The sequence below is a fragment of the Alexandromys fortis genome, unplaced genomic scaffold (assembly GCF_014885135.2).
Source record: "Alexandromys fortis isolate MF-2015 unplaced genomic scaffold, M_Fortis_MF-2015_v1.1 scaffold_45, whole genome shotgun sequence".
In the NCBI taxonomy this organism is placed as follows: Eukaryota; Metazoa; Chordata; class Mammalia; order Rodentia; family Cricetidae; genus Alexandromys; species Alexandromys fortis.
Genome location: NW_026067926.1, coordinates 9,822,853 through 9,836,317, shown reverse-complemented (window position 1 = coordinate 9,836,317; position 13,465 = coordinate 9,822,853). Strand labels below are relative to the sequence as shown.

Genomic DNA, 13,465 nt, shown 5'->3' with positions numbered 1-13,465 from the left:
CTTTAAAAAGGCCCAATTGAGGGCAATCACTCAAGGGTAAAAGTGCTTGGTGGACAAACTTGATGAAGAGAGACCCACATAAAAAGCTAGATGTGGATATGGGGCATGCATCTGTAATCCCAGCATTCCTAGAGAGATGGAAGGCAGAGACAGCAGACCAGCTGGAAGCTGGCTAGCTACTTAGCCTGGAATATGCTGTGCAGAAACAGCAGAAGAAACAGAACCTCAGAAATAATGTGGAAGAAGAGAGAGAACTCCTAAAAGAAGTTATCCTCTTACCTCCACACATCGCACACATGTTCACAGCCATACACACAGTAATTAACTAAAAATGAATGGATAAATAAAAACATTTAAATAAATTTCATTCTGAAGTGAAATGGAATTTTAGTGCACACAGTTTATTCTCTCTCTCTCTCTCTCTCTCTCTCTCTCTCTCTCTCTCTCTCAACAAGGTTTCTCTTTAGCTTTGGAACCTGTCCTGGAACTCTCTCTGGAGACCAGGATGGCCTCAAACTCAGAGATCTGCCTACCTTTGTGTACCAACTGCTAGGATTAAAGGGCCTACCTTAAGACTTCCCTTGACCCTTGTTTGCATTCATTGGTGTGACTGATTTTGCTGTTGTTCATGCTATGGCATTTCTCAGCACAATTCAATGTTTTGTCATAGTTTTATAACTATTTAGTATATCTTCATCATTTTTTTCTAATAATCTATCTATATTTACTTGTTTTTAACATATTCATTATCTGTGAGCAGTTGTGCAAACCCATAAGCCTCTAACTTTAGCACTCCAAGTGGTAGTGGACAGTCTGCTTCCTCTGATTTCATGTGGAGGACTTGCCTGGACTTGTGTGGGGCACCTCACACATAAGCTCTCAAGACATCAACTAAGAAAGTGCATACATTTCAGTGCCACAGATAATTCAGTGCTAAGCTAGGGCCTTGAAGCCATGGCTTTGTAAGTACTTCATTGGACAATGTCTTCTTCAGACATCAAAACTGCATAGCTGCTTTTATCTCTCACTTCATAAATATTACAGGATCAAAAAGAAGAGATAATAACGAACACTTTCAAGAATAAAAGAAAAGGAGTCATGAGATTGGTTGAATTGAGTGATTTATTTTGAAAACAGTTTGGGCGAGAGGCACCCTGATTAGTGGACTCTGAAGTTTAGATATGATATTTTTTTGAAAAAAAAATCACTATGACATAGAATTTTAGAATTTATCCTTTAATAATTATCTAGGCCAGCATCATTTTATAAATTTAAATAGTAGATTTAAATCAATTAGTTAATTACTTGATACCATGAAGTAAGTTACTAAGGGTCATGAAAGAATGCATATCAAGTCCAGGCCAATATCTGAAAGAATTTCTCTTTTTTTTATTTTTACTGGAGTGTGCATGCATGCCTGGTAAATACATATTCACATATATGAGTATGTATATAAACTTGTGGAGATCAGAGGTTGTCTTTGAGCCTCTTTCTCTACCAGTCTTCACTATAAATATTGAAGCAAAGTCTCACTTGAACCCAAAGTTCATAGATTTGGCTAGTCTGGCTAGCCAGCATGGGATCCTCCACCTCCAGAGGACTAGGAGGATAGACAGGCCTCCAACTAGCTGGTGTTGTGAATATGAACCACTGAGCCATCTTTCCATTCTCCTGAAAGAATTCTTAAACCTTTTTAAATGGCTAAGAATTGAACCTAGACTCCTCATGTATGCAATGCAAGCACACAGATGCTGAGTTATATGCCTGGCTCTCTTTTTCCTTGACTTATGTTGAGATAGCACTGTTCAGGATGGTTTTAAACTTACTATGTAGCCCAGAATGGCCTTATACTTGTGGCCTTCCTGCCTCAGCCTTCTAAGTAGCTGGAATTACATGTCTATGACACTCAAGAGAGAGGCAAAGATTTCCACCAAGCATGTCAATTGGCTAAAATAATTTCTGTTTCAGTAGAAATGATAGGATAGAACAATAATCAAAGGCTTGTAGTTTTTAATTTAAAGTATTTCAGAAAGATATGAAGGTTGTGAACCCAAGATAATTAGAGGTCAGGAGTTAACTCTAATCCTAAAACCACATCATAAGATGGAAACATCAGTAAAGAAGATCAAAAGGGGAACAGCATGTTTCCTAACAAATCCAGTAAGAACAGTTCAGCAGGAGAACAAGGAACCTGTGTTTGGCCATTGTTGAAAGGACTGAAAACATTCTATTATGACACAATGAAAAGAAAGTTGCAGAAAAGCCCCCTCGAGACTCTTGTTGAGTTTCCAGAAATTGTTAGTGATTAATGAAATGTATATATTATATATTTTTATACATACATATATACACTAATGAACATTTGAGGAAGATGGACCCAAGAGTTCTAGACAGCTAAAGCTTTCAGAGAACACATGCACAGAGAGGGGCAGAGGGAGAGAGAAAGAGAGACAGAAATCAAACTCTGCTTTAAAGCAAGTGAAAAAATAGCACACGATTTGTCACAGTCAACATTGCTCCCTAAGGGATTCCAGGGAGGACGTGCATCATGCCAAGTATAGGGACCTCCCTGACACTATTGTCTGCACTACTGACAACTACGAAATCTTCAAATATCTAGAGACAGAAGCCGGGAGAATAGACTGTTACATGCCATACCATGGAGCAGTGTGTGGAATATTATACAAAAGTGAAAATGCCTACACTACACAGAAAAATAGTCATGTAGTATTGTCATTGAGTACACAAAAGAGGTCTCAGAAAACCACAGGGTGGCATCAATTTTAAAATATCCCAAAGCAAACAAAACTAAATATATTGTTTAGAAACTAATTCAAATTTATTTCAGAACAAAACAGAAGATAACATCAAAGTCCAGGCACATCTAAGGCAAAAGGTACACAGGTGAAGAGCACATAGGCAGTCATGAAAATGGCTGTCTCCAGCAAGCTAGAGCATGAGCCCATGAGCTTTGTCCCTGTTCATGAGCTAAGCATCAGCTCCATGTTTAAATGACCCACTTTCTTATCTGTTCATTTCCATTTTTATGTATAAAGAAAATAATAAAAGTCAAAACTGTCCCCTACTTATTTTTTTGAAGCTTCCAACTAAATGCTGAAAACATGTAATTGATTTTCAAGAGAAAATGCAAAATCCACAAATGCAAAGGGGAGAGGAGAATGAGGCTGGCTCCAGAAAGCCATAGGGAGCTGCCTCTGTCTAAACAACAGAATGCCTGGAGCACCTTCAACACCCCTCCCTGGTCACTCAGAGACAAACCTGAAACAATTACCCATGTCTGCTAACATTATTAGTGAAAAGAGCCAGGGGGAAAAACCTTTTAAATATGAGGAGCTAGAAACAGGCCAAGAAATCTACAGTATCTTTTCAAAGAAGAAGCCGAGCAGAGAGAAGTTAAGGAGAGGGTTTAACTGAATAGCGTGCTACCTGGACTGTAAAGGGAGCCACAAAACAGCTGCAGACAGAGTTAGCCACAATTTCTCCAAAAGGTCTGAGGTCTCAGAACACTTGTTCATTCTCTGATTCCTAGAGTGAGTGACATTAAGGAAATGACCAATTTTCAAAAATTTGAAAGCAAATACCCCTAAACTCAGAAATATACTAAGCATTATTCCTACGCAAAATAGTCCAAAGTAGCAGCAAGAAACACAAGGATTATCAGGAGGACATATATTTTAGAAGAAAAACTGAATTTAAATGAAGTCGTAGCAGCACTGTTCTGACTACCCAACCCCTTCCTCTCCAAACTGTGAGCAGAGTGTGAAATCTTAGTGTTCACTTGAGATGTTTGAGATGGTACTCTGCAGGGACTTTAGTGAGTAATCAAAGCCTTTCTGTGTGTATGTGTTCATGTACATGTGTATAACATGTATGCATACATGTATGTGTGTGGATGCATCCATACATGCACAGGAGGCCTAAAATCTAGGGGTGTCTCCCTCAATCACTCTCCACTTATTTTTTGAGATTGTACCTGGAGCTCAGCAATCTGGCAAGCCCACAGGATCCTCCTGTCTACCTCCCAGTACTGGAGAGTTCTTTTAAGTGGGATCTGGGGATCAAACACTCGCCTTCATGCTAGAGAGACAAGCACTTCACTGATGAAGCCACATCCCTCTGGCTTTTTACTATGTTTTTATACATAAATCTCACAAATGAAAACCAGAAAAGGTTTAGAGATGTTAAGACCTCAACAACCAATCAAAATAGGGGTAAAACCCTAATATTCATATATTCTGCCTTAAACTTGTTTGCTGCTACAGCATGGCCTGGATGTCAAGGTGCTCTCATTATTGCACCACAGGATTTCATAGATTATACTGCAGCAGGAACACATTGTTCCTGACAGGAGTCTGAAACCTCATCCAAGGCTCCACCAACCTCGGTGGCTGACAACACTGCATTCCACATTTCACAGCAGGGAAGACTCGTTTCCAGTGGGAAACTTTAGTATCAGCTTTTCCAGAAGGCCTGAAAGGCCAGCAAAACTGAATTGCTCTTCCAGAACACAAGAACACCAATGCCGCCAAATATTAAATCCCTTAACACCCTGGGACATTTCCTACCGTCTGTGGCACGCAATGAGATTTTTTATATTTCTCTTCGAAAGTTTCTTCAAATAACAACTACTGTAATCGTAGTTACAATAACAATAGCAATGATAGTTGTGATGAGAAAAGTGATATCCAGTCCCCACAATCCAGCTTCATGAAATGAAGGAACTGAAGAACAGAAGAGTTAAGTCACACATGCAAGATCTCATGGCTATGGGAAAACTCTGGCTCCATTTGAGTGCTATCCTGTGTAGCCACAGTATCCCGTGTGACTTAGTGACTGACTAAAGCTTGATTTTAATAGCAACACTATAATTTTGGAGGTTTCAAAGAGATTGACCCCCATAGGCTCATGTGTTTGGATACTTGGTCCCCAGTTAGTGAGACTGTTTGGGAAGGATTGGGAGGTGTGACTTTGTTGAAGATGTGTCACCAGGGGGCAGACTAATTAGTAATCTCTGCCTCCTGGTTGTAGATCAAGATGTAAGCTCTCAGCCGTTCCCTCACTTCACCATCATGGACTCTAGCCGTCTGAAACTGCAAGCTAAATTAAATGCTTGCTTTTATCACATTGGTCATGGTGTTTTATCATAGCAATAGAAAAGTAACTACAAAAATAATGATGCACATTTAGGGTTTAAAAAAAAAGCAGAGGAAAATTCAGTGGTGTGCACCCTGGAGTTCAAGTTATAAATGCTGAGTGACCACAAACTCCAGTATCTTGCTTTAGCTCCAGCTCTAACTCCGCGTGGCAGTTTGTAGTGTTTTTATGAGTTTCATGAATCTTGGACTCAAATCCAGATCTACCCCAATCTAACATATGACTTTCAAAGCTGAATTTTCTCATCATTTTAACTACACTAGACAGCACCTTTAGTACAATGAAATATATAACATATACCCTACACTTCAGTGGGAACACAGACCAGATGACTGCTTAGAAATGTAAATGATACCAGTGTGCCTGCTATGCACAGAGACAGTCATTCTGGTATTCCTAATAGTTACAGCATCCTTTGAGAATATTGTCTTGCCAGAAGCCCAAGCTCACTGCCCTTTGTGTGTGAGCACAACAAGATGGATCTATGTGTTTGCATCACCCTCATGGTCTAAGGCACACCATTCAATGGAGCAAATTCATACTCTAGTCTCTGACCCAGTCATGTCTATGGAACCCTGCTTACGCTGTGTGCTCTCCATGCTCTCCAAAGACTTCAGCCACTCTGATACTTCTGCCTTATTCCAAGCACCATTGCTTTCCCATGATAACAGTAATTAATACCCAAAGGGGAGTCTTGAAAAGTGCAGAGAGCCAGAAAGTCTTGTCAGACACTCGAGAGTTTTCCTGTTGTGTCCTTGTCCCTCACGTGACTCCCAGTCTTGACTGCAACCCATCCCAGGGGCCTGGGATCATATACTTAGTAGTGTGGTACACAAGACATGACAGTGACTGGAACTCTATTATTAAAGAGAGATTAAACAGCTGTACATTATGCTGAAGCACTCGCTCTTCCCTCCACAAACAGACGGTCCTGGATTACAAGCAGCACTTGACCATTTAAATCACGACAGCCACCACATTTAACCAGCTGGGCCATATTCTCCTAGCGCTGCCTGTTGACCTCCTCAGTCGCAGCTGCTCAAATGAAATTCTCATTAGACAACTTATTTTCAGAAGCCAAAGGACTCTCTGATTAAATATATGTATTTAGATATAGAAGTCCTTTTTAAGTATTCATTTTCTGACAACTGTCGCTTATGTTAGGACCCAGTTACGCTGGCAACAAGATGGGTGACACAAGGATAACTAGAATTCATCATTGAATCACAGCCGAAGGACTTTTATCTTGGAAGCATTCTAACCTGACTCTATTAATCAAAGCCTTTCTGCGTGCTCTCCCCACCAGTAGCAATAGGCTTTTATAAAGAAGCTTCTGATTCATTCAGCCACCCCGTGCTTACCTTCTCGCCCTTTCCCTCCCTGCCACCACCCATTCGTCTACTTATGACACTACATCAAAGTTAAACTCACAAAAGGTGGGCCCTCTGCTCATCTTCCCATCGGCGTCACTGTTAGAGGGGGTGCTTCTGACAGAATGGCATTGTTCATCAGATTCTCTGCAATCCAGTCAGAGCAAGGCTCGGGGAGAACAGTAATACAGTGAACGAAGGCCTCCGCCTGGAACATTGCTGTTTTATCATGTGAGCAATGGTTTAAAATGGACAGGGATAAACTTCATATAGAAGAGCTTCTTCACTAAGAGGAATGAGAAGGAAGGTGCTTTTAATTTGATAAAGAGTCGAAGCATTCTTTGGGAATAATTCCAGAAAGGTCTTCATTTATCATGTAATCCATACAGGCGTGTCAATCAGCTGATCCTAAAATATGACCCTCAAACCACGAAGGAGAAATAAGGCAGAAACAGATGACACATGTGAAAAACTCTTACATGCCCCGTAAGTTGGCATGTCTCACCTGAGGGGCTGGACCTGAGTCTTTAAAGAGCCAAAGTCAAGCAGAAGCTGGGATAACTGTTTGACCTCCAGAGACCTATGCTATACTCATTTTAGAATCAGAAATCAAACCTACATTTTAGTAATCTTTCTATATCTCTTTGTTCTCCCAGTATATCATTCTATTCTACTACCAGAAGATAACTGGAATTAGTATTCAGGACTTAAGAGGTGACTGAGTGGGTATAGCGCTGACTGTAAGAGTGCCAAGACATGAGTTTGCAATCCTGGTACCCATGTAATGATGGACAGAGTGGTGGGCATTTATAATCCCAGCATGCCTATGCAACCAGAGAGGATGAGACGGGACAGTTCTTGGTAGCTTTTAGGGCAGTTAGCCTGATATCCACAGTGACAATCAATATGAAATACTACCTGCAATAGGGTGCAAAGTCAGGGCTGACACTTGAAGCTGCCCTCCAACCTTCCCACAGTCACTAAGGAAGGTATGTTGTATAAAGACACTTGGGTATGTGCATACATGCACACACACAAACACACACACACACTTAAAAATGGGATTCAAACTAAAAAAATTATAAAACTCAATAAAAATTAGAAGCCATGCCTTGCTCCCATTTGCAAACCATATGTGTTCATTTCTTTTACTGATTGTATTACCACCAAGCTCCAGTTGGACATCCTCTTGGTTTTCACACTTATGCATCATCTTCTCAATGCCTCTCCTGATTCCACCTCCGTATGCAGCCCTTCTTCCCATTTCTGCTGGCTTGGTTCAGGCACCTACCAGCTATAGCCTAGAACAATGTCCTTAATGCCTGTCCCTGCTCCCATCCACCCTACACCTAACTGCCAGATTCACTTTCTCTGAGGAAAGTTCCAATCCTTTTCTTCCTAGGATAAAACACTCAGCAGTTCCTCCATTGTTTTCAATATAGCATTAGAATTCCTTAGCCCAAACTGCAAAGCCTGTCACCATCTGAACATGGGCTAGTTTTTTCATCTTTAAATATCACATACAAATTCAACTCAAGTTGGAATTTTCATTGCTGTTTTAAGTGCAATGCCTGTTCCTCAGGCTGAAATGTCTCTCCCATGCATTCAACCTACAGAGACCTTGTCATTCTCCACGACTAGTTAGGAGTTATTCCCCATAGAACCCTCCTTCCTTGTAAACACCCCAAACATTTTATCTGTACTGCTTCCATGGAACCTGCCACTGTTAGACTTCAAACTAGACTTCATTCAATTTATGTTTACACCTTTTACTAGAATATGAATTGTTTAAAATAAGAGATTACTGTCTTATGCATTGTGAGCATAGCATAGCATCTAGCATCAGAGATCTCAATATTGAGTCCACAGACCCCAAGAGATACGGGCTGACAGAACTCAGATGGAAAGGCAACCTTCCCCCACCTACGGTCAGATGGAAATTTTTGCTTGTCCTTAAGTGATGCGTGAAAACAACAGTCTACTGTGGCTACTATAATGTCATCACACCAACAACAGGCAACTCTCTATCCCACTGTTCTCGTTAAAACTGTAGATGCTAAACTAGAATGGCATTGATGGGTCCTACCTTAAAATTTATTTTACTATATTAGTGATGAATCACATTCTGCCTTATCACATTTTAAAAATTATTTGGCTGTTTAATATAACTCACTTCTCTCCAAGTCTAGTATTTTATTTTCTGAGTTTACCATGTCTCTAAGGAAGGAAAAATATAGGCTTCAGTAGACTGTTGGAGGGAGGCAGAGAAAATAAAACTCTGGAAAAGCAGAAGAGTCAGCACAGAGTTCACACACTAATGATCACAGGTTCTCCATAATTGTTCATTGGCCTCTCTGGAGCACTGTTCATGTTTTAAATAAAGACCATTATGTGCCAATTGTCTTATTTCACAATCTAAAGATAAGTGGGATAAACATACTAGAACTTACTAACAAGTTGGAAAGAAAGAAACAGCTTGTCACCTAATGTTGAAGAAGCAATCAGTGAGTGCATCTGAGCACACATGCACGCACAGCCACAGGTGACAAAAAAGCCACAATCACACATGAATGTATAAAAAGATACATATGGATGTATGTGGCCGGGCGGTGGTGGCACATGCCTTTAATCCCAGCACTCGGGAGGCAGAGGCAGGTGGATCTCTGTGAGTTCGAGGCCAGCCTGGTCTACAAAGGGAGTTCCAGGACAGGCTCCAAAGCTACAGAGAAACCCTGTCTTGAAAAAAAAATATGGATGTATGCATCAGGCAAACACAAAAACTCTAAAGGTCTGTAAATGAAGAGAAGCGACTGTAAAGATGAACATCCTGACTACCTCAGTGGTCTCCATAGGCATCATTACATTAAAGTACAGTGGAATAATTGACATTTATAATGTGATAATTGTCAGAGATGTCTCAAATTCACATAGTTTGCAGCTTATAAGAGACTTTTATATTCATTGTCTGAGTTAATTCTCAAAATGTTTGAGTTACCATGTCAAACATAGGACCACAGCAACTTTTGAATTCTGTGACTTAGAGAAACTAAAGAACTTGAAATTAAACAGGTGTTAGGGCTGCAGTTCCTAAGTTACCGCAGAGCAACGCTGAGTCATCAAAAGCATCTATGGACATGCCAATAATCTGATTGACATGACAAGGACATCAGCAAGATCAATTAAAGACAAACTTTAAATCTTTACAGGAATAAAATTAAGTTAGGTGGGCACTACCAGCTCACCAAATCCTAGTTCCTCTACAGTGCCTTGGAGGTCAAAATTTCACTTACAAGTGAAAACTCCAGGGCTGTTAGGCCTGAAGTACACAGATAAAGAACGCATGCACACAGTCACTGTAATAACCACACAAAGCATTTTGTTGAATAGTCTACCAAAGACTCCTGTCGAGAAATTGAGCGCAGGACAGCTACGGCAGGTGCCACATCAAAGCCCCACCCTCAGGGGTCATTAGCACCTCTTCAGTCTATTCCAACATTCAAGGTGAACATAAAATTTAAAATGTGTAACAGCCATAAAATGGCAGGAAAAATACATTAGAAAAAGAAGGTTCATTTGGTTTTTAAATGGGACATAGGATCACAAAGAAACTATCTGCCAAAAGGAAACAAGAGAAAAAGCACCAAAATTGTAGTTAAGAAAATTCCCTTGCTATCTTTTTTCAGGGTGTTGGTTAAAATAAGTTCAAATCCTTGGGGTGTTATAAAAATCAAGCAAAATGCACAGGTTTTGAGAAACCCAGGGCTATCTGCTTAGCACTGCTAATGGACTTCGGTCAGCTATCACCATAGTAACCTCTGAGTGACTGTTGCTAGCTTGTGGCACTTAGATACCTTGCACCCTTGGGATTCTGGTCATTTTGCTATGGCCAGAAGAAACGCCCAGAGGGGAAGTCCACATACCCTCTTGTTCCGACCGAGTCATCTCCTCCAGCTTCTTCTGCTTCAGCGTATCCACCACGTCGGCAAGGCTCCCTTTGCGGCGTTCCGGGGTTCCAAAAGTAACACTGCTCATTATCTCGCGCTCCCGACTCCCTTCGTCAGGCTTATGTGGTGAGGTAGACGTATTTCGGAAGGAATATAGGGAACATAACTTATTATTCTCTGACTCCTAGAAAAATGAAATGAGAGTTAAAAAAATAGTTATTAGTGTATATCATTCAAAACCACTCCAAAATAAATAAATAAAGTCCCTAACTAAAGGTTAATAGCATGTGATGGTCACTGGATCAAATAAACTATATCAATAAAATAAAGTAACACACTCATTTAAAAAAAAAACTATTCTTCTGCTAAGCAGTGTGGAACTCTAAAATAGTTAAGTACCCAAGTGACTAAACTTAAATCCCAGGTTCAAGCTGCTTCGGTTTTGAGATAATAAAACAACAAAACTGGACATTTTGGCTTTTCATTCACTCATGCTTTGAGTTTATGAATGTTCAGGTTCAGTGAACCAGTATTAGAATTGATAAAGTTTTTCTCCCCAATTGGGTCTTCTTATTAGCAATACTCTCCCCACAGACCAAACACAAAGATTGTTTTTCTCTCATTTAGAAACAATGGAAGTTGGTTTCCATGCCCAACATTCACTGATTACTAGGAATTTAAATAAAACATCTAAACCTCTGAAAGAGCCAACAATCTGAATATTTTTGCACGCTGGGGTTTGTAGGAATTGCTTATTTCAATTGCTTGTCCATAGTCACAGAAGCTCCCGTCCACTCCTCAGCTTGCCCCTGATGTTCCAGCACGTTGTAGCATGCTTCTCACGTGGCATTTTAAAACTGTGTTTAACAATAAAATGCTCATTGCAGAAATGTTTGCACAGAAATTACTTCACAGTATACAAAAGTTTGCTAACTGCTAGTAGGCTCCATCTATCAGCTGCAGCGGGGGGTGGGGGGAGCAAATCTTAGGTTAAAAAACAAACACCACGTGGGAGTTTTTTTGAAAAGGAAATAGTTTTGTTATCTTTGATTCAGAACTGAGGATTCAGAGATCGAGAGATGGTTCAGCTGTCAACAGTGCATGCTGCCTTTGGGGAGGACCAGAGGCCGGGTCCTAACCTCATTTCACAATTCTGTAATTCCAGTCTCTATGTGCAACTGTATTTACACATTCATACTTACAAACTCACACACAAACCCATACATACACGTATTTTAAAATAAAATAATAATAAAAAAACATTTAAGAACCAAGGATTAGAGGCAACTGTTACATGGCTAGAGCCCTCAAGTAGTCCCCCATACACCTTATCTGAATAAAAATGTTCTTTTCCTGATTAAAAACAACAAGGTCTGTGAAGTGTCTAGTCTTTAGAAACTTCAAAATCCCAAAGGCTCCTAACCTCTTCCCTTCTAAAAGCAGCCCAGCCAGCTTGAGTGAAGAAGGGCTGGGACTGGGTCAGCAGCAGAGCACTGGCCAGGCATGTACAAGGTGCCAGGTTTGGTCTCCAAGAACAAGCAATAGTACTAAATTAGCACTGAAAAACTAGGAGGCTAAGGCAGCAGAGTTGGTGCACAGTGGTGGGGGGAGAAACTGAAAGTGAAAGCAGCAGTCTCCGTGTGCAGTAAATGAGACAATAGCTATGCTAAAAAGGTGCTGGGATTTGGGAACTACTATCACTGTTCATAAAGTGAAGGGGGCCCTATTTTCAAGGTTGTCGGGACCACAGAATGAAGTAGCACTTGAAAAGCCTCTGTGCATGGTCAGTAGTCGTCCCCCCCACCCCCAACTGAGGTGATGCCCTAAAGGAAGGGGCAGATACAGAACTGGGAGTAGAGGGGGTTGTGAAGGAAAAGCATTGATATGACCCTGAGATTAACTTAAATGCCATGAGTACCGAAAATCTACTAACCTGTCTGTGTTAAATGGATAAAATGCATGGTATGTATTTCAATACAGTTACTTAATACTGTGAGATAAGTCTAAAGCTCCCTGCCTTCGTATTGTTATTAGCACAGTGCTGGGAGTGGGGGTGGATGTATGCAATGGCTTCAATCTGAAAAAACTTGAAAAGGACAAAGTAAATGAGTGAGATAGAATTCTTTATCTTGTACCTAAGATCACTTCAGTCACCCATGAACGACTCACCATCTCAGTTAACATGTACAAACATTCTGTGGAGAGAGGCAGAGAAGCCCGTCTTTTTTTATTTATTTATTTATTTATTATTTATTTATTTATTAAAGATTTCTGTCTCTTCCCCACCGCCGCCTCCCCTTTCCCTCCCCCAATCAAGAAGTCCCCCTCCCTCGTCAGCCCAAAGAGCAATCAGGGTTCCTTGCCCTGTGGGAGGTCCAAGGACCACCCACCTCCATCCAGGTCTAGTAAGGTAAGCATCCAAACTGCCTAGGCTCCCACAAAACCAATAGGTGCAGTAGGATCAAAAACCCATTGCTATTGTTCTTGGGGCCTCAGTAGTCCTCATTGTCNCCTCCCTCGTCAGCCCAAAGAGCAATCAGGGTTCTCTGCCCTGTGGGAAGTCCAAGGACCACCCTCCTCCATCCAGGTCTAGTAAGGTGAGCATCCAAACTGCCTAGGCTCCCACAAAGCCAATATGTGCAGTAGGATCAAAAACCCATTGCCATTGTTCTTGAGGTCTAACCTTCATCAGGCGATGAAAGGAGACAGAGACAGAGAAGCCCGTCTTTGAGATGCCTACTGTGCTTAGGTCTTGACTCCTTGGGATGGTCAGTTCATTCTCCAAATTGTGCAAACAAAACCCCAGGAAACACAGCTGCCACTGTGACTGTGGTATTGATGAATCAACAATCATCACGAAATCGTTTATTCTTTACTTTTCTTCTGGTGCTCATATAGTCTAAAAAATCAAAACTAAAACCCTGGCACAAGCTAAGAAGAGCTGGGTGACAAAAAACCAGTGGCCAGAAACCTGCT

General features: G+C 40.9%; 1 protein-coding gene across 13 annotated transcripts in view; it reads right to left on the bottom strand.

Annotated features, from left to right (window-relative positions):
* Sox6 (SRY-box transcription factor 6) overlaps positions 1-13,465 on the bottom strand; it is a 550,414-nt gene that overhangs the window by 287,817 nt on the left and 249,132 nt on the right. For all 13 annotated transcript variants that reach the window (XM_050143185.1, XM_050143186.1, XM_050143179.1 and 10 more), the window contains one exon: positions 10,466-10,673. In XM_050143185.1, the coding sequence (XP_049999142.1) occupies positions 10,466-10,673 (208 nt within the window). The remainder of the gene's footprint in view (positions 1-10,465; positions 10,674-13,465) is intronic.